Source organism: Hemitrygon akajei, chromosome 5, assembly GCF_048418815.1.
Source record: "Hemitrygon akajei chromosome 5, sHemAka1.3, whole genome shotgun sequence".
Classification (NCBI taxonomy): Eukaryota; Metazoa; Chordata; class Chondrichthyes; order Myliobatiformes; family Dasyatidae; genus Hemitrygon; species Hemitrygon akajei.
Window position 1 is genome coordinate 83241054 of NC_133128.1, and position 25293 is coordinate 83266346.

Consider the following 25293-nt stretch of genomic DNA (forward strand, 5'->3'; position numbering starts at 1 on the left):
AAGCAAGGACAAAGTGAGTTTGGCTTGTGTTATTTGCTATGATTTGTTATTTGGAATGATTTAGCAGCTTCATAGCTTAATGGTTACTGGAGAGAATGCTTCTGCCAAGAGCGCTTGCACCGAGTGTTTCTGCCGAGAACGCTTACGTGAGATTTTCTCGACGGTGGACAGTGCTGCAATGATTGCAGAAAAGTATTTCTACATTATATAGGCTGTGTATTTATCATATCATTCCTGCTTTTACTATATGTTACTGTTATTTTAGGTTTTATGTGTTATTTGGTAGGTTATTTTTTGGGTTGCGAAGGCTCACAAATTTTTTCCATATAGATAAATGGCAATTGCTTCTTCACTTTACGGCATTCTGGCTTATGAACTGTTTAATAGAAATTCTCTACCTTCGGATGGCAGGGGAAACCTGTATAGTCAGCCAATGTCTAATGGACATGAATAGGTTACCGGAAAATAAGTCGGGCAATGGGATGGATTGATAGGATGGCTCTACCAGACTAAGCTGAATGGTTTCCATGATAAATTGAACTTTAGTCTAGCTGACACTTGCACTTTATAGCCATATCCGTTTAGGTTAGTAGAAAACCTAAATGAATGTGTCTGAAGCATATCCACCATCATGTAGAGTCTTTTGCCAAAGTTTGGAGTTCTAGCACATCTTTATCAGACAGCACAGTGCAGCAGCTAACATTTCACTGAGCAACTGGAGGGGCAACTTTGATTCCAGAAGAACATCACTGATCTCCATCCGGATCCGTTCCATTCTCCATATAGAATGTGATTGGATGCCGCTGGTCCTTTGCTCTACTGAAGCCCATCATTCTTGGAAAAAAATTAGGTCAATTGATTGAGCTGTCCACATTTCAGCTCCTCTCTATATATAATGTTGACACTGCCATGGCCAAGTCTTGCATCATTTTAACAGATAACCAAAGAGCAAATCCAAGGAAGTAAATCACAACAATCAAAGAACATTAGTACTCTACCAGTAATCTGATCAAATGCAAAAGACTAACATTCACAAAAATACAAATAGCAAGATCACGTGCTCATTTATTTACTTAACAGTAAGATATTTACTCAGATTCCAAAATATGCCCAAGTACTTTTTCATACCTCATTCCACCCCATGAAAATAACCTGCAAAATAAATGCCTAAACAGATTATGGAAATGTGAACCAACCTTCTGTCGCTTCTGTGACTTGTTTACTTCTTATCAACATACTGGACTGAACACCTCCACCAACAGAGACACCAGTGCTCTTCAGTGCTTTAACAGTCTGTTCAACCTATTTAAAGCAAGAAACACAGCCAATGAATAAAAAAAATGTTGATCCACAAAGCATTATGCTACTTAGTACAAAATCCAAGAGATTGTAAATGCTTAATCAAGCTCTCCATTCCCAATGATTCAAACAATTACAGCTTTTCACTAAGTGCTTTAAAACCAATGAATTATTAAAAAAACATTATCAATTGAGTGAATTAACACTTTTTAAGGCAGTTCTCAAATGGAGTAGACTAAATCAAGAATGAGGACTGAAGCTGTCTGTGCAATGACTTGTCTTAATATTGTAAACTAGCTACCACAGTCACTTCAGAACAAGGTATTGGATCCAACGGTAAGAAAATCCAAACCAATGGCAATGAGACCATGGATGATGTACTAAAATGTAGCAATGACGACACCATCACCTGTAGCACAGTTCACTCACCACCAAGTCAGAAAGCTGAAGTTCAGGTCCCAACCCAGAAACGCAAGCACTAAAAGGGACACTGACCTGAAATGTTACTGTTTCTCTCCACAGATGCTGCCCAACCTGTTGAACACTCTTAGCCTATCCTGTTTTTATTTTAGGTTTTCAGCACCTACAGCTCTTTGATTTGCAAGCACAAAATGTGGGCTGACACAGAACTAAGGAAATGCAGCAGCAAACTGAGGTTTTGTCAGACGTTTTAGCTGGATGTAAAATACCCAAAACACTACATTTAAAAATGGGGGGTCAGTAATTACCCCCAAAATCCTGGCTAATATTTAATTTCTCAATCAATTAACCAAAACTGATTATTTGATTATTTTTACATATCTATTTATACAACATTATCTGCAAACTGACAGCCATGCTTTCTACACTACCATGGTATCTACTCATCAACAGTTCTTCATTAGCTGTCAAATGCTTTGGAACTTCACCAGACACACTAAAAATTGTAAAATCATCTCGGTTCTTAGTTTATTCAGAGGAGTCCAGAAAGAGTAATTAAGTTAGATGGTCAGACAGTACTGGCACCCAGGCAAACTATCTGGCTCTTGTTCAGAGCATAGGCATGGGATCTTTTACAATCACTCAAAAAGAATGGCAAGACCTTCACCTCCAACAGTGCAGTGCTTCCTAATGTAGACTCGAGATTATATACTCAAGTCTCTAGATTAAGACTTGAGCCCAAATGTTCTGATTGGGACAAGGATGCTACTATGCAGCTGATAGTTGTTTAATTAAAATTAAGTCACAGAAATACTTCACGCACATACTGTCAAAATGATTCGCTCTCTGTCAAATGTGTTCATGGAAACGAGTCAGAGCAGACCCAGTCCAACACAAGCGAAACAAAACCAAATTAATTCCTCAGTTCATTCACTTAAAGCTATTCTTTGATGCAAGCTAAGGAGAACAAGAAACAATCCTGTCCATTACTTTTACAGTTGTGATCAACCACAAGGTATAGGAGGCGGGGGACAGTGGTTGAGAGCTCAATTGGATATTAAGAGTAAAACAGAATTCAAACAAATGAATTGCTACAGTCAGTGACTTACAGAGTTCCTTGTGACTTCTGCAAGTGCTAACAAATAGCTTCATTCCTCACTGCTGGTTATATCACCTCTAAAGTTCTTGGCATGGATTAAAGCTTTAACACAGGATGAATGAGGCATAGTCCTCCTGGAAGTCTACACCTTTTATAGAAAATAAAATGTAATTTAATATATCACCTTCTTTTTTAGCCACACAAGGGTTTTCTCTCTGTTATACTTATAAAACTTTCGATCACCCATTTCTGAGGAAAAAAAGACAAAACAAGACTAAATGAAATTATGAGTATGCCAGGGATAACAGAAGAAACAAATATATAGAATTATGCTGGCAAACAAAGTCATCTGCACAGAGTTGTGATCTGTAACGGTTCCTTCATTCAATCCAGGGCACAGCTGGACAATGCAAATACCTACGGCAGGATATTGTTTATTGACTGTAGCTCAACATTTAACACTCATTCCTACAGTCCTGATTGAAAAGCTACAGAACCTAGCCTCTGTACTTCCCTCTGCAACTAGATCTTTGACTTCTTAACCAGAAGAACACAATCTGTGTGGATTAATAATAACATCTCCACCTTGCTGGCAATTAATAAGGGTGTACAGGAGTGAGATATACCAGTTAGTTGAGTGGTGTCGCAGCAACAACCTTGCATTTAGCGGCAGCAAGACCAAACAACTGATTGTGGACTTCAGGATAGATGAGACTGAGCAATTTCAAGTTCCTGGGTGTCAGTATCTCTGAGGACCTAACCTGGATGCAACATATTGATGCAGTTATAAAGAAGGCAAGACAGCAGCTATATTTCATTAGGAGTTTGAAGAGATTAGGTTTGTCAACTAAAATACTCGAGAACTTGCACAAATGTACCACGGAGAACATTCTGACTGGGTGCATCACTGTCTGGTATTGGTGGGGGGGAGAGCTACCGCACAAAATCAAAATAACTGGTAGAAACTTGTGAAATTAGTGAGCACTATCATGGGTACCAGAGTCCATAGTATCCAAGACATCTTCAACGAGTGGTGCCTTAGGAAGGCAAAGTCCATCATTAAGGACCCACCATCCAACACATGCCCTCTTCACATTGTCACTGTCACGAAGGTAGGTACAGAAGCCTGAAGGCACACTCAGTGATTCAGGAACAGCTTCCTTGCCTCTGCAATCTGATTTCAAAATGGACATTGAACCCATGAACACTACCTCACTACATTTTTATTTGTTATTTTGCACTAGTTATTTAATAGATATTTAATACATATAATAGATATATCTGTTTAATAGATATATTATATATACACTTAATGTAACTCAGTTTTTTTATACATTTATTATTCTACTGCTACCGTAAAGTTAACAAATTTAACAAGTTAACGAGATTCAAACAAGAGGACACAAGTTGAGAGTTGGGGGCAAAAGTTTAGGGGTAACATGAGGGGGAACTTCTTTACTCAGAGAGTGGTAGCTGTGTGGAACGAGCTTCCAGTAGAAGTGGTACAGGTAGGTTCGATATTGTCATTAAAAAAAAAATTTGGATAGGTATATGGACAGGAAAGGAATGGAGGGTTATGGGCTGAGTGCAGGTCAGTGGGACTAGGTGAGAGTAAGCGTTTGGCACGGACTAGAAGGGCCAAGATGGCCCGTTTCCGTGCTGTAATTGTTATATGGTTATATTTTAAATGGTTAAATTTCACGACATATGTCGGTGATATTAAACCTGATTCTGTATGTATTAGTCTCCAACACACGCTTAGTATTTTTGGCACAAAGAGTAACTATCTCTACAGATTTTCCTTCTAATCTGTTGGCATTCAAATCTTACCTCCCACCACCACTTCCAAAGTACCAGAGATGTGAACAGGAGGCTGGGCTGGTTCTGCATTGTTTTCAGATTGGTTCCACATGCACTTGCTGCAGGGTATTTGTTCACAACATAATCCCTCACAATGTGATCAAGTCCAGACGATCTTTCAAAATAATTTGGCAAGAGGAAATAGATTTTCACTATGCAATAGGAAGAACTTCCATGTACTTCTTTAAAATAGTGGATATCCTGCATGCTCCTGAAAGGGCTGTGTTTACTGTCTTAATGGGCAAACAGATCATCTGACAGTATAATACTCTCTCAATATTGGACAGCAGTGTAACCTTAGGTTATGTACTCAGGTCCCTAGTGGAGGGCTGGAACCCGAAACTTCTGATTCAGAAGCAGTCAGGCTGATACCCTGCACGGGTTTACATCACAGCATCAAATAATGTACCTGTTTCACTCCATTAAAATCACCACACCAATCACAGAAGTATTTGGCCCAAATCCAGTCATGCATCACAGAGCTGCTATACCTTGACAACACTGACCCGAAGATATTAATTCATGCAATCAAGAAACATCCAACCTTTCTAAAGTAGTCGCTGACATTTACAATTGGGGAAAATCACCAGGCCCAAAGAACAACTGCTGAGTGTGTACTGCTGGGGCCAGGAAAGAGCAATGAAGTTCTCACAGTGCAGTCAATAGGAGAAGGGTTTAGGGAGTTACAAGTAGTTCTGGGTTTCCAGTGCTCTACCTTTCACATCAGTGACATGATGGAGTGATTCCAAAGTTCTTGGACATTTCAGTAGACTGGCACATGCAGGAAATTCTTCATCCTTTACTACTTGATCGGCTGGCTCAAACTTTCCTTGCTGGGGGAAAAAGGCGACTTTTTTTATTGTAAGGAAGAATAAAAACTACTAACTAAATCACAATCTTGGAAAGAAATTAATAATTGTTTGCTACAAGTTTCTACAAAACATGGAACAGTATATGTTTTGTGCAAGTATTTGCTGATATTAGAAAAATCATCATCACCATTTTAGGTCCTTGTGGTTCCTATCAAATTTTGGAATATTCTTCATTTAAGCATTTCATAGTCAAATGTTGACATAGCAGTCATCTAGTACAGGAAAAGACCTCACCTTTTCATTGGCGTTAATAAAGTATGGAAGTACCAGAAACAGTGGATCCAGGGGAGTAACAAAGAGAAGCCTTCCATCTTGAAAGAGAAAGAATAGAAATTAACACCATTTAACTCACCACTGCTCGTCATTGAATCATTCCATTCCGCAACCAAATGCACTTTTAAACAAACATAAGAGTCAGGCTTATTATCACTGACTGATGTCATGAAATTTATTTTTGTGGCAGCAGTACAGTGGAAGGCATAAAAGGTACAATAAATAACGAACACAAAAACAGTGAGGCAGTGTTCATGGGCACAGGGACTGTTCAGAAATCTGACGACAGGGGAGAAGAAGCTGTTCCCAAAACGTTAAGTGTAGGCCTTCAGCAAAGTTGGTTGAAGCACGGAGCACTTGAGTTTATATTGAATGACTCCTTTAAGACCAATAGTTGGGAAGAGTAGCAAACAACTCAGCCAGGGTTATACAGCATGGAAACAGCCCAAATGATCCGGACCAACCGAGGTGCTACAGGTAAGCCCATAATCTTTTAAACCTTTATATCTATTACATGTCCAATTCATGTCCCTATCCAACTGTCTTTTAAAAGTTGTTATTGTACCCGCCTCAACTACTTCTTCTGGCAGCACATTCCACAGTTATATCACCCTTACTGTAAATAAAAGTTGCCCCTTAATTTGAAGTACAGATCACAGCAGGCCCCCTCGAGACTCTCCCACACCACCTCAACGTTTCCCCCCTGGCTGGCTGCAACAGGTGACTCCCACAGCCTTACAACTGAGGCAACGCAGCACCCCTGCCAGTCTCACCAATGAACCACTGAACTGGGCTTGCAGTATTCTACGTTGCCAATGTCCAACAGTGTCTTGCAAATGCGAGAAAAAAAACATTGTGGAGCAGGTTAAGACCTACAAGTATCTGGGAGTACAGTTAGACGAGAAGCTAGACTGGACTGCCAACACAGATGCCTTGTGCAGGAAGGCACAGAGTCGACTGTACTTCCTAAGAAGGTTGGCGTCATTCAATGTCTGTAGTGAGATGCTGAAGATGTTCTATAGGTCAGTTGTGGAGAGCGCCCTCTTCTTTGTGGTGGCGTGTTGGGGAGGAAGCATTAAGAAGAGGGACGCCTCACGTCTTAATAAGCTGGTAAGGAAGGCGGGCTCTGTCGTGGGCAAAGTACTGGAGAGTTTAACATCGGTAGCTGAGCGAAGGGCGCTGAGTAGGCTACGGTCAATTATGGATAACTCTGAACATCCTCTACATAGCACCATCCAGAGACAGAGAAGCAGTTTCAGCGACAGGTTACTATCGATGCAATGCTCCTCAGACAGGACGAAGAGGTCAATACTCCCCAATGCCATTAGGCTTTACAATTCTACCGCCAGGACTTAAGAACTTTTTAAAAGCTATTATTAATGCTTTTTGAGATAGTGATTTAGATGCATATCATATTTTTTTACTGAGTTAAGTATTGTATGTAATTAGTTTTGCTACAACAAGTGTATGGGACATTGGAAAAAAGTTGAATTTCCCCATGGGGATGAATAAAGTATCTATCTATCTATCAACAATTACACAACATCCAATGGCTCGTGACAAGTCCAGGCAAAAAACACAACAATGTTATGTAATAAGTCCAACTCCATCACTATCGAACAACTTGCTTATGGGATAGTTCTGCTGTACTTGATATTCTTAGTAACTGGCAGTGACTCGTGATCTTAAAAAAAAAGACGTACAAATACAACTTTCTTTGGACTCAAAGTGGCTGCTGCATCCGAGTGCACCGGCATCTTACTGAAGACTTGACCAAGTTCCTCACTGAAAGCAGTGACCCACATAAATATGTCAATGAAAATACTGTTAATATTGTCAATGCAAGATTTTTCAGACAACTAAAAGTCTCAGAAATGGAATTCTAGAGTTTCAGAACCTCTGTCTGGATTTTTATGCTTTGATCTAGTCACTAACCAATCACTTTCAATATTTTCTAGTTCATCTCTTAAATTTACACATTTTTACCTCCAAATTGAGCTCCTTTGTAAAATTAACTGCATTTCAAAATTACCCAAAAGAAGTGCTGCAACTTTTCCAAATTCAGTTTTCTCATGTTACAGTGTCTGCATACTTTATGAATTTTGCAGTTCCTTCAAATGACCTGAATTTAGTAACTCTTGAAGAAAATTATTCAATAGTTGAACCAATAATGTTCAAAATTGCATTGGAAGACTCTGAATGCATTTTTTCCCCCAAAAATTTCACCATCAGTTCTGTGTTTATAGGTTTGAGGAATACTTAAAAGTGTTAAATTCACCATCCTGCTTGAATACTTCCAGTTTGATTTCAAAGGCTTGTAATATTATTAAACATAACATTGTGTTGTGCCAGATCCCTGCAATTTGATGCTCAAGTCATTTAAAAGTGAGGAGAAATGGGCAAGAAAAGCATCAGTCTACAAATCCACACAATGCCATAATTTTTGACAAGACATTTTCATTCATTAAGAACGGACAATTTTCATCCAAACATTCAAATCGTAAAAGGACAGTATGTCTACTAAGCTGAAGAACACTGTTGTACACAAGTCATCCTGTGCACACAAAATTCACCTCACTCAGCAATTTCTGAATTTTTTTTCCCCCTCAAAGACCCAGAAATAAAATGAACTACCTTCTTTATAGTTTCTTAAGGTCAGCTTTTGTACACAAAGCCTGTTCATCTGCTATACAGCAAAAGCCTATTTATCAGTCAATGTCCAACATACTTTGCAAACAGATTGACAAAACCGACCTCACTCACCATCTGAGTTCATCATCAGTTGTCATGGAGACTATTCTTTGAAAGGTTAACTTGCTGACCAGTCAATTCTTTTACATATTTCAACCAGTGGCGTGTAAGGGTAACGTGACCAGGTTAATCAGTCCTTCACATATTTTATCACTCCTGCAAACTCACAACTGACAGAAGATAAAAATCTCGCTGCCAACTGGCCCAATCATTTACTATCCAAATACTGATCAGGTCTGTGAGGATTTCAAACACATCACCCAACATCATGTGTTTTCACAACCATCTAGCTGGCACCAAGCCAGCATGCGACATTTTCTGTGAAAACATCTCGCTGCTCTTAGGCTGTTAAAAAAAAATTTGCTGCTTTATATGACTGTAAAGATAATCATTTGGATCCAGAACTGGCTTGCCCACAGAAGGCAAAGAGTGGTTGTAGACAGGTCATATTCTGCATGCAGTGGAGTGCCTCAGGGATCTGTTCTGGGACCCCTACTCTTCATGATTTTTATAAATGACCTGGATGAGGAAGTGGAAGGATGAGTTAGTAAATTTGCTGATGACACAAAGGTTGGAGGTGTTGTGGATAGTGTGGAGGGCTGTCAGAGGTTACAGTGGGACATTGATAGGATGCAAAATTGGGCCGAGAAGTGGCAGATGGAGTTCAACCCAGTTAAGTCTGAGGTGGTTCTTTCTGGGAGGTCAAATATGATAGCAGAATATAGTATTAATGGTAAGACTCTTGGCAGTGTGGAGGATCAGAGGGATCTTGGGGTCTGAGTCCATAGGAAACTCAAAGCTGCTGCACAGGTTGACTCTGTGGTTAAGAAAGCTATATAGGACCCTGGTCAGACCCCACTTGGAGTACTGTGCTCAGTTCTGGTTGCCTCACTACAGGAAGGATGTGGAAGCCATAGAAAGGGTGCAGAGGAGATTTACAAGGATGTTGCCTGGATTGGGGGACATGCCTTATGAGAATAGGTTGAGTGAACTTGGCCTTTTCTCCTTGGAACGATGGAGGATGAGAGGTGACCTGACAGAGGTGTATAAGATGATGAGAGGGATTGATCATGTGGATAGTCAGAGGCTTTTTCCCAGGACGGAAACAGCTATCACAAGAGGGCACAGTTTTAAGGTGCTTGGAAGTAGGTACAGAGGGTTTGTCAGAGGCAAGTTGTTTTTTTTTTAAAAAAAAAACGCGGAGAGTGTTGAGTTAGTGGAATGAGCTGCCGGCGATAGTGGTGGAGGTGGATACAATAGGGTCTTTTAAGAGATTCCTGGATAGGTACATGGAGTTTAGAAAAACAGAGAGCTGTGAGTAACCCTAGGTAATTTCTAAAGAAAGTACATCATCGACTCAGCATTGTGGGCTGAAGGGGCTGTATTGTGCTGTATGTTTCTGTATTATGTATTCTTTTATTATGGATGGAATTTAAAGAGTCAAGGGATGGCACTGCATGCCATTGCCAACAAAACTTTGGCATGTGCTGTCTCGTGCATGCTTGCCATATGTTCACACCGCTGACTAGATGTTCTGCTACTGTGAATTCTCTACACACCTTCAAAATTACTGTGTCTTCTGTGCACCAAATACAATGGAAAACTGTATTGCAAAAAGATAATTTACTGTCTAAATTAGTAGAGCTATTTTTACAAATGTGTCATGCATGACTGTAATCATAACAACAAATGAAGGACCATAAAAAATACTTAACAACAGGAATACTCACCACGCTGAACAGACTGACCAATAAACCAAGAATGATAGTCTTCATCAAAAGCCTTCACTTCATAAACCTGCTTGCAATCACTGCTAAAAAGGTACAAGGCAGCACTTCCTGAAAAAGACAGAGAAAAATTAAATACACTCAAAGCTCTGTTCAGTGTTTGTAACAGTGGTAGAAATCAGAAGACTCAATCAAATGGGTAACATTTAATTCACCATACAGATCAGCAGCAAAACCAAAGCATTGCAGACAAAAAACCAGACTATTAGCAGAAAATGCTGGAAGCACACAAAAGCACAAATAGACAAAAACAGAGATAGAAACAGTACTGAGGTTTCAAGTCAGTGAACAAGTTTAAGAAAATGATCCAAAGAACTAGAAGGAGATGAGAAGTTGTAAGAGAAGTGAAGAATCATGATTTGTCATGTATTGAGTGTCAGGATTTAAAAAAAAAATCAACAATTATGTATGGGGGAAAAGTGAAAATGCACCATTGACTGTAAAATATGACAAAGTGGGGACAAAATGGGCAACTTTACAGCTGAAGTGTGGGGGTAAGGATTGCATTGCCAGAAAGTATATAGGATGGGAGGAGAGACCTTAGCACTTACCCCATCAGAACACCACTGTCTGCTATACAGCAGTCCAACCACTTAAACACAACTTACTAGCTTCTGTCCTTAAGCTAACTGCTTATCCAGGGATTCTACAGTATCAAATGAGAGCATCAAATAACTAGTGTAGTAGATAAGGCTTGGGATAATTCAAGTGAAGTGAACTTAAACAATAATCACAGTATGTTAGAAATGTATACAAGCATAAGAATTGACCTCCAACTAGAGCCAGGGAAAATAAAGCATCCACACCATTCATATCAAGGTAGATGAGCAGAAGGCACAAATAGAAATAAGTAGGGTGTAATCTGTTTAGCCTTTATAGAGGGATAGTTATAAACAGACCAAGGCCTTGAATTCAAAATTCTATAATACTTAACTTATAGTTCAAAGTAAATTTATCACCACCATACAATACCCTGAGACTCATTTTCTTATGGAGAGACACAACAGAATCAATGAAAACCTATAAAGGCAGAAACAACCAATATGCAAAAGGCAAACTGTGCAATTACAGAAAATAAATAAATGCATACATAATATTGAGACACGAGTGGTATAGTCCAATAGATACAAGACATAGGCAAGATGGAGGAGTGGAGAGGTAGCCCTAATTTAGGATAAAAGCAGGAGGGAGAAAGAAACTTAGCATTGGGTGGAGTTAAAATAAAATAACAAGACAGAAAACATTGACATTGTCTTTCAACCCCCAATGTAATATAATGATCAAAGGCACATGTACTATAGTAATACAATAATTATGAGGGAACCTTAACTGACATTTGACCACATAAGTCAAATCAGCAGCAATCGTGCGAAGGGAGACAAACTTACCTTTTGTACACAGGATGGCTTTCTAGATCAGTACAGTCGGTCCTCCTTATCCGCGAGGGATTGGTTCTGGGACCCCTCACGGATACCAAAATTCACAGATGCTTAAGTCCCTTATTCAACCTGTCTCAATGTAGTGGAACAACACACACAAAATGCTGATGGATCACAGCAGGCCAGGCAGCATCTATAAGAAGAAGCACTGTCGACGTTTCGGGCCGAGACCCTTCGTCAGGACCGAAACATTGACAGTGCTTCTCCTTATAGATGCTGCCTGGCCTGCTGTGTTCCACCAGCATTTTGTGTGTGTTGTTTGAATTTCCAGCATCTGCAGATTTCCTCGTGTTTGCTCAATGTAGTGGACCTTAGGACCCAGTGAAACCCCAGACCTTATTTAATGTGTCTCAGTGTGGTGGATATTAGGAGCCGCCAGCAGAGATCTGAATCTGCAGTGTTTCTGTTCACAAAAATAATCATGATAACGAATGAAAATAAAGTAGAAATAATAAAGCGATCCGAAAGAGGTGAAACGCCATCGGTCATTGGAAAAGTGTTAGGCTATGTCCGTCAACTATCGGAACAATTTTAAAGGATAAAGTGAGAAAGGCTGTGCCCCAATGAAAGCTACAATTATTACTAAGCAACGCAGTGGTTTAATTACCGTAGATTCCGGATTATAAGCCGCTACTTTTTTCCCACATTTTGAACAGCTTTGAACTCTGCGGCCTATAATCCAGAGCGGCTAATACATGGTTTTTTTTCATGCCGCCTCGTAAACATTTTGCCTCGTAACAGTAGACCAATAAAATTGATGAGTAGTTCACAGAGGTCCAATGAAATTGTACGATAAATCAAGCGCACTTTCACAATTAAATTATTGTAAATCAGTCATTTGTACTCACCCTCATCAACATGGAAAATACTCGAAGAAAAGCAAGACCCGAGCGCGTCAGACCCGATTAGACCCGATCGCATTGCGCAAGCGCGTCAGAGCCGATTAGACCCGATCGCATTGCGCAAGCGCGTCAGAGCCGATTAGACCCGAGCGAAAACGCTGCTTTTAAGTTAAAGTCGATCAATAACTTTTCCTGGTAAGCTGCAGTATATATATTTTTACCAGTCGCTAGGAGATATTGGAATGTTGTTCGTGCTGTTCAGTAAAAAAGTATATGCAACGTAATTTGTGTTACCGATACGTATGTATATTTAAAAGTAGCGGTGCGGCCTAAAATCCGGTGCGGCCTTTACAATTAAAAAATTGATTTTATTTGTAAAATTAGAGCCTGCGGCTTTTAATCAGGTGCGCTCTGTAGTCCGGAATCTACGGTATTGGGTTTTGGGTTTTTGATCCTCCACATCAACCCAGCACGGTGGACAGCGCCCTCGATAGCGGTCTGTCACTGGATCAAACTCGGGAACTTCCTGAGCCCGGCACTGAAACATACGTTCTCAAGTGTTTTATATGCATAGAAAGGTAAAATATATACTATATACGAATGCAAACGTTTGACAAACTGACGCTAAGTAATACCGGATGTACCTTTTCCGACTTACTTAGTAAGAGAACTTCTGATTTTTTTCGATCCTGATCCACGATAACCCACGCAATCCTCCCGTATACTTTAAACCATCTCTAGATTACTTATAATACCTAATACAATGTAAATGCTATGTAAAATAGTTGTTATACTGCATTGTTTAGGGAATAATGACAAGAAAAAAAGTCTGTACATGCTCGAACAACAAGTGCTGGAAGAGAACTTCCAGATTTTCGCGATTCGCAGATGCGGAATTTGCGGATAAGGAAGGCCGACTGTACTGAGAACTGAATGAGAGAACCAGCTATCTTAAAACTGGTATAATGCAATGAGTCAGTGTTAACGAATAATGCTACACTCAAGGGGATTTTAGGGGAGAGTGGTCATAATAAAACATCAGTTTTTATTAAAAAGCAAATTGATTTCATTCAATCCAAATCAAGGTTTTAAATTAAATTAAAACGTGATGAAAAACATGCAATGGTTCATGCTTAAAGAATGAATAGTTTAGAATATGTACATTTATTTAAAACAGAAAAATCCAACAAGACACACACAAAATGCTGGAGGAACTCAGCAGGCCGAGGCAGCATCTATAGAAAAGTGTACAGTCGATATTTCAGGCAGAGACCCTTCAGCAGGACTGGAGAAAAATAGTAGATTTAAACGGTGGGTGGGGGAGAGAAGAGAAACACAAGGCGATAGGTGAAACTGGGAGGGGGAGGGGTGATATAAAGAGCTTGTTAGTTGATTGGTGAAAGAGATACAGTGCTGGAGATGGGGAAATCACAGGACAGGTGGCCATGAAAGAAAGTGGGGGGAGGAGCACCAGACGGAGGCGATGACAGGGCAAGGAGATAAGGTGAGAGAGGATAAAGGGGATGGGAAATGGTGAAGAAGGGGCGGGGTGGCATTACCAGAAGTTCAAGAAATAGACGTTCATGCCTCAGGTTGGAGGCTACCCAGACGGCAGACAAACTGTTGCTCCTCCAACCTGAGTGTGGCCTCATCACAACAGCAGAGGCGGCCATGGATAAACATATTCGAATAGGAATGGGAAGTGGAATTAAAGTGTGTGGTCACTGGGAGATCCCACTTCTTCTGACAGATGGAGAGTAGGTGCTTAGCGAAATGGTCTCAAAATCTACATCGAATCTCACCGATATACAGACAGACATACTTTATTGATCCCGAGGGAAACTGGGTTTCATTACAGCCGCATCAACCAAGATGAGTGAAGAAATTTAGCAATATAAAACCATAAATAATTAAATAATAATAAGTTAATCATGCCAAGTGGAAATAAGTCCAGGACCAGCCTATTGGCTCAGGGTGTCTGACACTCCGAGGGAGGAGTTGTGAAGTTTGATGGCCACAGGCAGGAATGACTTCCTATGCTGCTCAGTGTTACATCTCGGTGGAATGAGTCTCTGGCTGAATGTACTCCTGTGCCTAACCAGTACATTATGGAGTGGATGGGAGTCCTTGTCCAAAATAGCATGCAACTTGGACAGCATCCTCTTTTCAGACACCACCGTCAGAGAGTCCAGTTCCACCCCAACAACATTACTGGCCTTACGAATGAGTTTGTTGATTCTATTGGTGTCTGCTACCCTCAGCCTGCTGCCCCAGCACACAACAGCAAACATGATAGCACTGGCCACCACAGACTCGTAGAACATCCTCAGATGTTAAAGGACCTCAGTCTCCTCAGGAAATAGAGACGGCTCTGACCCTTCTTGTAGACAGCCTCAGTGTTCTTTGACCAGTCCAGTTTATTGTCAATTCATATCCCCAGGTATCTGTAATCCTCCACCATGTCCACACTGACCCCTTGGATGGAAACAGGGGTCACCAGTGTCTTAGCCCTCCTCAGGTCCACCACCAGCTCCTTAGTCTTTTTCACATTAAGCTGTAGATGATTCTGCTCGCACCATGTGACAAAGTTTCCCACCGTAGCCCTGTACTCAGCCTCATCTCCCTTGCTGATGCATCCAACTATGGCAGAGTCATCAGAAAACTTCTGAAGATGGCAAGACTCCGTGTTGTAGTTGAAGTCCGAGGTGTAGATGATGAAGAGAAAGGGAGACAGGACAGTCCCCTGTGGAGCCCCAGTGCTGCTTACCACTCCGTCTGACACACAGTGTTGCAAGTGCACATACTGTGGTCTGCCAGTCAGGTAACCAATAATCCATGACACCAGGGAAGCATCCACCTGCATCACTGTCAGCTTCTCACCCAGCAGAGCAGGGCAGATGGTGTTGAACGCACTGGAGAAGTAAAAAAACATGACCCTCACAGTGCTCGCCAGCTTGTCCAGGTGGGCGTAGACACGGTTCAGCAGGTAGACGATGGCATCCTCAACTCCTAGTCGGGGCTGATAGGCGAACTGGAGGGGGTCTAAGTGTGGCCTAATCATAGGGCGGAGCTGCTCTAGAACAAGTCTCTCCAGGGTCTTCATGATGTGGGAGGTCAATGCCACCGGTCTGTAGTCATTGGAGCCACTGGGGCGCGGTGTCTTCGGTACAGGGACAAGGCAGGACGTCTTTCACAGCACAGGAACCCTCTGGAGACTCAGGCTCAGGTTGAAGACATGGTGAAGTACTCCACATAGCTGGGGGGCACAGGCTTTGAGCACCCTGGGGCTGACACCATCCGGGCCTGCAGCCTTGCTTGGGTGGAGACATTTCAGCTGTCTTCTCACCTGTTCAGCTGTGAAGCCCACCATGGTGGTTTCAGGTGGGGGAGTGGTGTAGTCTCAAGAGCAGGGAGCAGGGCTGTGAGGAGGGGTAGGAGGGGAGAGTGGAGTATGTGTTGGTTGAGGGCTGACAACAGATGAATCATGTTGGGGATGGGCAGGGGCCACAGTGTCAAATCTGTTGAAGAACAGGTTAAGTTCATTGGCCCTGTCCACACTGCCTTCAGCTCCTCTGTTGCTGGTTTGCTGGAACCCAGTGATGGTCCTCATCCCATTCCAGACCTCTCTCATGTTGTTCTGCTGGAGTTTCCACTTAAGCTTCCTTCCTATACCTGTCTTTAGCCTCCCTGATCTTGGCTTTCAGGTCCCTCTGTATTGTCCTCAGCTCCTCCCTATTTCCATCTCTAAACGCCCTCTTTTTAGCGTTCAGGATGTCCTTAATGTCCTTTGTTACCCATGGCTTGTTATTTGAATAACAAAGGACAGTTCTTGCCGCAACATTGCAGTCCACACAGAAGTTGATGTAACCAGTGATGCACTCTGAGCCCATAAAAGTCCTCTCCATGTGGCTGACAGAGTGCCTCATAAGCCTCCCCAGACCATTTCCTCACTGACCTCAAGGTTGCAGGTCACACCAGGAGCATTGGACAGACAAGTAGCTTAAGCATGGCTAGCAAAAGCAGTTAAAGACAAGTTTCAGCCACTTACTTGTATTCTCCCCAGCATTCTACATTTGAATGTCATAACTGGACCTACTATTAAAATTCATTTTTATTTCAACATAACAAAAAGAGTCATTTGTTTAGCTGCAGTGGCCAAACAGGAAAAGATCTCATAGATCTGTTGAATTTGGCATTAGCTTAAGTAAACCCCACTGGATTTCACTGAAACCTAGTGTCAAATTTAACAGACTAATGCCAAAAGAAACTGGCATCAGTTAATAACACATCAGGGGTGACTGATAAGTTCGTTGCCCAGGGTAGAAGATGAGTTATTAACTTCGAACTTTCTGCATAATCATTCAGAGAGTTGACCTGCATGTAACGAAAGTTATATAACTTATCTCCTTCTACCTTGGGCCACAAACTTATCAATCACCCATCTGTGGACACTTTCTGGAGGTCCAAGATCCGTATGCTCCACGGCCGCTGGACTAAGTGTGTATATGTAGAATGGGACTATGTTGAAAAATAAATGTGCTAGGTTTTCTAAAGTTGACTCCTTCTACCTTAGGCCACGAACTTATCAATTGCCCCTCATATGCCACATTCCTAGAATTGCTATAACATCATACTGATGGGGTTCACTGAAAAGAGGTGGGAAAAAAATCTGGTGTAGAACACAAGCCATGGCATAGACTAGTTGGGGACATAATGGGCTGCTCATGTGCTGTTCATTCAATCATTTCTATACAATAAAGACTTACTTTGATCAGTGCTCATCTGCAAATCAACTGAACTTATTGTCTATGCTCCTTAATACTCAAACTTAGCAATAAATCCACGAATTTGGTCCACCATCCAAAGAATGCATTCACTCCACATAGGTCAAGTATTTTTCAAACATAGTTATTGAAGTTATGTAAGCTACTATTAAAACTATGATACACTGGCTAAACTGTCAGTGCTGCAATTCACTGTTTTGGGACATTTCTTTAACCATTGAATTTTTTTCCCTTCATCTGCAGTCACCTTTCACACATCGGTTACACTCTGATACTTACCTGTTTTAGGATTGCGAAGCTTAGTAAAAACAGGACCGGAGTTCCTTTTCTTTGGTGCATCAATAGCAGACTCTGAAACAGGAAATGAAAACCAAATATATTAAAAAATGCAGATGCTGGAAACCTAAATAAAAAAATAAAATGCTGGAGACACTCAATAGGTCAGGCAGTCTTGTGGAAAGAGAAACAGAGTTAACATGTCACGTTAAAGATCCTTCATTACACTTTTCAGTCTGAAATGTTAATCCTGTTTCTCTTGCCTGCCCTGCTGAATGTTCTTAGCATTTTACTTGAAGTTATTCTAAAATTTGAAAGTCAGAGGAGTAAAAGCAAACATAAATGACCAGGCTGCATCAAGAAGCACAATTTAACCATTTAATATAGAACATGTACTTTGTTGTTGCACCCAGCGACAGCCAACATATAACCCATGATCTGTAAACATTTTTTTTTAAAACTCAGAAACTCCTTTCCAATTTAAATGTGCTATCTTTGAGGTTTCGAAAAGTATAGAAACAACTGACTCTCTTTAATCCCAGGAAGACCAGACAATGCTTTGTCAGAGCTCAAGTGAAGCTGGTGACATAAGCAACTTACTGTATACAATTTCAGTTGACTTTCTTTTGAGTTCTTTACATTTTCTTTTCTCATATTGGTATTATTGAAGTATAACCCAACTTAATTTTCACTTGAGATACTATTTTTTTTAAAGAAAAGTAGATGAGCAGATTTTAAATTCTATTTGCAACAAAGTGACTATTACAAACAAGCATTTCCAGCTTTACCAGTTTAATGTAATGAGGGTTGATAAAAAGCAAACTAGCAAAAGGCAACTCTTCTCCATTCCTTTCCAGCACAGAGGACAGTGTTTCAGATCAGCTAGCAAATTTCAAACCACAAGAAACAAAAAAACCCTCAAAACTACTGATTAACATTGATTAATTTTGTGTTTGGATCATTTTGTATTTATTGCTTGTGAACCTGCTCCCCATTACTTCAACTACCCACTCACTTTCTTCAAGATCTGAGCATTCCGGAACCAACAGTTCCATTTCTTACAGCACATTTCAAGAAATTTCTCATGAGCTTCATAAATTCAAATTTGCTTCCAATGACAAAAGATGTAGCCAAAGGAAACTCTACTTACTGAGGAAAATAAAACCTAGCTGTGAACATCGGTTTAGTAACAAAACAGTACATCAGTTCACCAGCATTGACAACAAGAGACGTCAACCAGCTGGACACAGATGTGATTGATCTAAATGTTATTTTCAGAAATTGAAGCCATTTCACAAGCCAAAGAAGCATTTCAGATTACTGATGTTCCTAAAACAAAATCATCTTCATCCCTTAAGCCTTCATCTTTTCAAAGCAACTGAAGTCAGCTAATTCAAGAATTTACTGATTATCAGACCTGTGATACAGTGAATGTAAAAAGATGTTTCATAACAAATCACCAGAAAATCTCAAGTTTTCAATATCTCTCACTGCCTTCTCTTCTGCTGAAGAATTTTTCCACACTCTAATACTGCAAGAGTACTTCCTAAAAAAAGGAAAATGAAACCAAGCTCCCATTTTGTGAAACCAGTTTGGCTCCTAAAAGGTGAACATAAAAATCAGAGATGTACAACACGGAAACAGAACCTCTCAGTCCACCTCATCCATGTTGACTGTGACACTTGAAATTAACAGATTCAACTTGAAATTAATTATGTGCTACACAAGACGCCTAAATTTCTGTGGTGTTGTTAAGTGCGTAAGAGGTAAATGATAAAGTGACAACTCTACTTGCTGCACTGCAGTACACCAGCAATAATGTGAATACTGGAACTCCTCCAGCATATTTCCCCAACAAGGAAAACACTGCAGAGCTTTGGGGAGGTGTTGAATTTCAGTGCAATGCTAATTTATCAAAAACCATGGATTCCCAAATCTGCCTACTAGTTTCAAGGCCAAGTATTGGTTAAATAGAAAAATATGCCCATAATGCTGTGTACCAAGAATATGTCAGTCAAGTTTATTGTCATTTATGGTTATACATGTATATGACATATATAACCATATAATGTATATAGAGAGGAGACATTTCCATATTAAATAACCTTTCGAGCCAAGTCTCAATCAAAATCGCTCCTAGCATAAACTCTATGCCTCATTATCTTGGTTTTAGCCTTCTGTCCTTTTGGGATAGAAGTAGCCCCATTTCTTGTTATGTAATGTTGCAGCTTCACGAAAGTTTAATTAGGCCATGGCCTTTATTTCTGGTTGCCCCTTTATAAGAAGGACACAATCAAAGGTTTTAGAGATGGTGCAGAAGAGGCTGCCTCCATTAGAGCATGTCCTGACAAAGGGTTTCGACCCGAAACGTTGACTGCTCCTTTCAACGGATGCTGCCCGACCTGCTGAGTTCATCCAGCTTTTTTGTACGTCTTGATTTGACCACAACATCTGCAGTGCACTTTGTGTTTAGAGCATGCACTATAAGGAGAGGTTGGATGAACTTGGGCTGTTTTCTCTGGAGCAGCAGAGACTGAGGGGAGACCTGATATTAGTTTATAAGAATAAGAGGCAGAGGTAGACCACTGGTATATTTTTTCCAAGGCTAAATTGTCTAATACTAGAGGGCATATATTTAAGGTAGAGTAGGGGAATAAGTTCAAAGGAGATGTGTGGGGCGAAGTTCCCCAGTACAGATGCCTGGAGCGTGCTGGAGTAGCGGAGACAAGTATAATAGAGGCATGTAGGAGGCTCCTATATAAGCACATGAATATGCACAGAGTGAACATTGGGGAGGTAGAATTAATTAATTTAATTAGTTCAGCACAACACTATTGTACTGTTTTACATTCTATTTGGATTCCCTGATTGGGTCATGGAGCATAAAAATTGGAAATTCATGTTGCAAAACATGTTCAAGACATGTTCACAACCCTAATCACCAGAGATTAGCAACACTATCACCAATTTGATTATTCTGCACTAAAACAGGTTCTTTCTTGTAAAAATTGTTTTCCTTGTGAGTGCTGCTTATGTGATGCTACATACCTGTGATGCTTCAAATAAAATTTTCCACTGCACCTGTGCATACACATACTTGTGAATATTACAATAAACTCAGCTTTGACTTTTAGTTAGGCCACATTTGAAGTTCTGTGCATAGCTCTGATTGCCGCACTACAGAAAAGTCGCAAGACTTTCAAAGGGTGCACAAGAGGTTCCCTTGGATTGGAATGTATTAGCTAAGGTTAGACAAGCTTAGATATCGGAGACTGAGGGGTGACCTCATAGAAATATGCAAATTTATGAGATGAGTCATTAAGATTTACACAATCAATTACTCCTCCCAACTCCAACCAGAGTGGAAATCCAACCCCCCCCCCCCAACTCCCACGAGTAGAAATCCAACCCCCCCCCCCCTCCAACTCCCAGCAGGGTGGAAATGTCAAATAATGGAGGGCATAATAATATTAGAGGGGATGTTTAATGATGTACAAGTTAACTATTTTTTAAATTACTAAATTGTAACTACTGGGGAGATACAATAGCAGTGTTTTAGAAGGCATTTAGACAGACACATGAACTGGAAAGGAAAAAGACGGATACAAAGTACAGCACATACCACCAGACCAGACTTGAGGACTATCCCTATTATTAGACTCCTGGACAGATCTCTCAAATGCTAAAAGATGAACTCCTGATTTCCCAAATCTCTCATTAGGGGTCTTGCACTCCATTTGTCCACCTGCATTGCACTTTCTCTGTAACTGGAACACATTTTGTATTGTCTTTTTGTTTTGCTACTCCATGTAGTTTTGGGTAATGGGGGGCAGAGATACCTAGGTGTGTACCTAAAGGGGGTGTAAGCAGCTCCTTCCCTCTGCTAGCCCATAGGTCACCCTTGGACAAGGTGTAGCACCTGCTTTGCCCCCCTCCCCCCAAACAGGATCATGCGAAACCACAGGAACAGGTGGTGTACGGTCGTATGAACGGCTGGTGCATATCACAAGTCCTGGTTACGCTACCACTTTCGCTAGGAAGACAATCTCTGATGAGTATTAAAACACAAGAATACAACTGCAGATGCTGTGGATCAAAGAATCGTACACAACGCTAGAAGAATGGTCAGGCAGCATCCGTGAGAAAAGAGTAGCCAACATTTCGGGCCAAGACCCTTCATCAGGAGTGAGGGAACATGGGATGGTCGAGGGGGGATAAGAAGTGGGGGGAGGGATGAAGTAGAGGGCTGGGAAGTGATAGGCTGAAGGGAAATGGGCTAGGGACGCACTTCGCATTTCTACCTCCTACCCAAGATTCACAAACCTGCCTGTCCAGGCAGACCCGTTGTCTCTGCTTGCTCCTGCCCCAATGAACTCATTTCTGCCTATCTCAACTCTGTTTTATCTCCCCTTGTTCAATCCCTTCCCACCTATGTCCGTGATACTTCCCATGCTTTACATCTCTTCAAAGATTTCAAGTTCTCTGGCCCCCACTGCCTTATTTTCACCATGGACATCCAGTTCCTATATAGCTCTATCCCCCACCAGGAAGGTCTCCAAGCTCTCCTTGAAGTGGCTCCTCCCACTTCCTCCAAACTAAAGGTGTAGCCATGGGCACCTGCATGGGTCCTAGCTATGCCTGCCTTTTTGTCGGCCATGTGGAGCAATCTATGTTCCAAGCCCACACCGGTATCTGTCCTCCTCTTTTCTTAAGTTATATTGACGACTGCATCGGCGCTGCTTCCTGCACACATGCTGAGCTCGTCGACTTCATTAACTTCGCCTCCAACTTTCACCCCGCCCTCAAATTCACCTGGTCTATTTCCGACACCTCCCTCCCCTTTCTAAATCTTTCTATTTCTATCTCTGGAGACAGCCTATCCACCGATGTCTACTACAAACCTACAGACTCTCACAGCTACCTAGACTATTCCTCCTGCCACCCTGTCTCCTGCAAAAATGCTATCCCTTTCTCTCAATTCCTCAGCCTCCGCCGCATCTGCTCTCAAGATGAGGCCTTTCATTCCAGGACAAAGAAGATGTCTTCCCTTCGTCCACTATCAACTCTGCCCTCCATCACGTCTCCCGTATTTCACGCACTTCTGCCCTCACCCCGCCCACCAGGGATAGAGTCCCCCTGGTCCTCACCTATCACCCTACAGATCCAACGTATAATCCTCCGTAATTTCCGCCACCTTCTACGGGACCCTATCTCCAGACACATCTTCCCCTCCCCCCCCCCACTCTCAGCTTTCTGCAGGGATCGCTCCCTGTGCGACTCCCTTGTCCATTCATCCCCCCATCCCTCCCCACCGACCTCCCTCCAGGCACTTATCCCTGCAAACGGAAAAAATGCTACACCTGCCCCCACACTTCTTCCCTCATCACCATCCTAGGCCCCAGACAGTCCTTTCAGGTGAGGCACTACTTCACCTGCGAGTCAACTGGGGTGATATACTGTATCCGGTGCTCCCGATGTGGCCATTTATACATTGGGGAGACCTGCCGCAGACTGGGGGACCGTTTCGCCAAACACCAGCGCTCAATCCTCCAGCAGTGGCGAGATCTCCCTGTGGCTACACACTTCAATTCCACAGACCACTCCCACTCCGATATGTCTGTCCATGGACTCCTCTACCGTCAAGATGAGGCCACACGCAGGTCGATGGAGTAATACCTATCTCCCACCTAGGTAGCCTCCTATCTGCCGGCATGAACATTCAACTCACAGACCTCCATTGATACCCCTGCCCCCCCCTTACCCCATCCCTATCTATAATTTTAGTCTGGTTCTCTTTCTCTCTCTTTTCCCCCTCACTATAATCTCCTCCCAGCCCTACCTTTCTTTCTCTTTTATTTCCCATAATTCTCCACCTTCCCCCCCAGCCCATCACTTCCCAGCTCTCTACTCCATTCCTCCCCCCACTTCTTATCCCCCCTTGACCATCCCATGTTACTTCACTCCTGATGAAGGGTTTCGACCCGAAACGTCGTCACTACCTCCTCCCATAGACGCTGTCTGGCCTGCTGAGTTCTGCCAGCATTTTGTGTTTTTATTAGCGAAAGTAGTACAGTCATTTCCTGGGACTGGGAAGCAGGTGTTCGGGGCCACGGTGAGGGATGGGGGCTGTAGGGGGCTTACAGAGGACAACCTCCGCTCCCCGCCGATACCACCCACATGTCCCGCTCTGAGCGGAGCAGACCCTCCCGACGTTACCGCGCATGCTCTGTGACGGCCGCGCACGCGCCCTGGTGTCCCGATCGGTTTGGACCGCGGGCTCCGGCGCCTCAGCCAGCGCGGTTCGGAGTCCGGGACGGCATCCGCCCGTGAGCCGGGAGGCCGCTCCCCGTTAGCCGGCGCCGTTCGCTCCTTACCTGGGGCAAGCACCACCCACTGGTCGGAGGCGGTCGGTGCACGGCTCTTTTTGCCGGGCATCTTGCTGCGCGCCTACTCCAAGCTGCCCGACCGCCGCTGACTCCGCCTCGCTCGGCTCACCGCACTGGCGGGGAGAGCGAAGTCACAGCCACCTGAGGCGGTAGAAAGTCCTCCACTCAGAGGCGCGAGCAGCAGCCAAATAAACTCCTAGCGTATGAATAAAACTGAATAAGAGAACAGTTGACCTCTCTTGTTTCTCCAGTATAATAAAAAGGCCTAGCTCCGCCCACCCCGACCTCGTCCATTTGGTGCAGTCCTCCTTAAAGGGACGCCGTTCCCGCCGGGCGCTAGCCTCAGCGACTAGCAAAATAAAAAAAATGACAATTCAGGAAGCAGCACTGGTGTTGTGTCTGAAAGTTGAAAGGCGAACATACCTGTTCCTGCTGAAAACTTCTAACAAGAAACAAAGACCTTAAGAATCTGACCCTCGCTCTGCCGTTCGACAGGTTTTAAAACTCCTGATGAAGGGTTTCGGCCCGAAACGTCGTCACTACCTCCTCCCATAGATGCTGTCTGGCCTGCTGAGTTCTGCCAGCATTTTGTGTTTTTATTTAAAACTCTCACCTCGTCTCCATTTCCCTGCACTATCCCTTAATGTCTAGAATTCCCATCATCTCTGTTTTGACTTGGCTTAGTTACTCTACCAGATTCCTGAGGTAGACAATTCCAAAAGTTCACCGCCTTAATGTCTCATTTTGGTTCCAAGTGACCTACATCTTATTCTGGGGGAAATCGGAAATGCATTGCAGATTAGCATCAGGGATGGAAAAAAAAGTTAATGCTTCAGGGCAAAGACTTAGCGTCCGAACTCACCTGCATCCTCGTCATTTAGTAATTCTCCCGCATTTCAATCCATCTGCTTCGGCGACCTCCCTTTCATACACTTACTGTCCATCAGTAGCAGCATCACCTGGTTTTACTTCATGTAAAAACGCTTGCCTTCTTAATTGAATATTTTATTTTACTCTAATTAAATATGTAAGAAATGAAATACCTACGTGGACACGTTTGGTATGAAGAAGGGGCTAAATACAAGCTGGTTGGTACCTGTGTTAAAGGAAGTTTTCTCAGGACCATTGACCATGAAAAAAAAATTCTCTTTGAAGTAAAAAAAAATTAAAAGGTGAAAGCAAGATGCAGTATGTTACAAAAGCTC

The 25293-nt window shown here is 42.3% G+C and overlaps 1 protein-coding gene across 2 annotated transcripts in view; it reads right to left on the bottom strand.

Annotated features, from left to right (window-relative positions):
* rnaseh2b (ribonuclease H2, subunit B) overlaps nt 1-24280 on the bottom strand; it is a 54430-nt gene extending 30150 nt beyond the window's left edge. The window contains exons 1-7 of one of the 2 annotated variants that reach the window (XM_073045906.1): nt 24077-24280; nt 17706-17777; nt 10305-10412; nt 5785-5861; nt 5394-5511; nt 3003-3067; nt 1197-1302 (exon numbers count right to left, since the gene is read on the bottom strand). In XM_073045906.1, coding sequence (XP_072902007.1) covers nt 1197-1302; nt 3003-3067; nt 5394-5511; nt 5785-5861; nt 10305-10412; nt 17706-17777; nt 24077-24137 — 607 coding nt within the window. In that variant the 5' untranslated portion in view covers nt 24138-24280. The remainder of the gene's footprint in view (nt 1-1196; nt 1303-3002; nt 3068-5393; nt 5512-5784; nt 5862-10304; nt 10413-17705; nt 17778-24076) is intronic. The other variant, XM_073045905.1, reaches the window with a different exon arrangement.
* Nucleotides 24281-25293: the final 1013 nt, after the last annotated feature.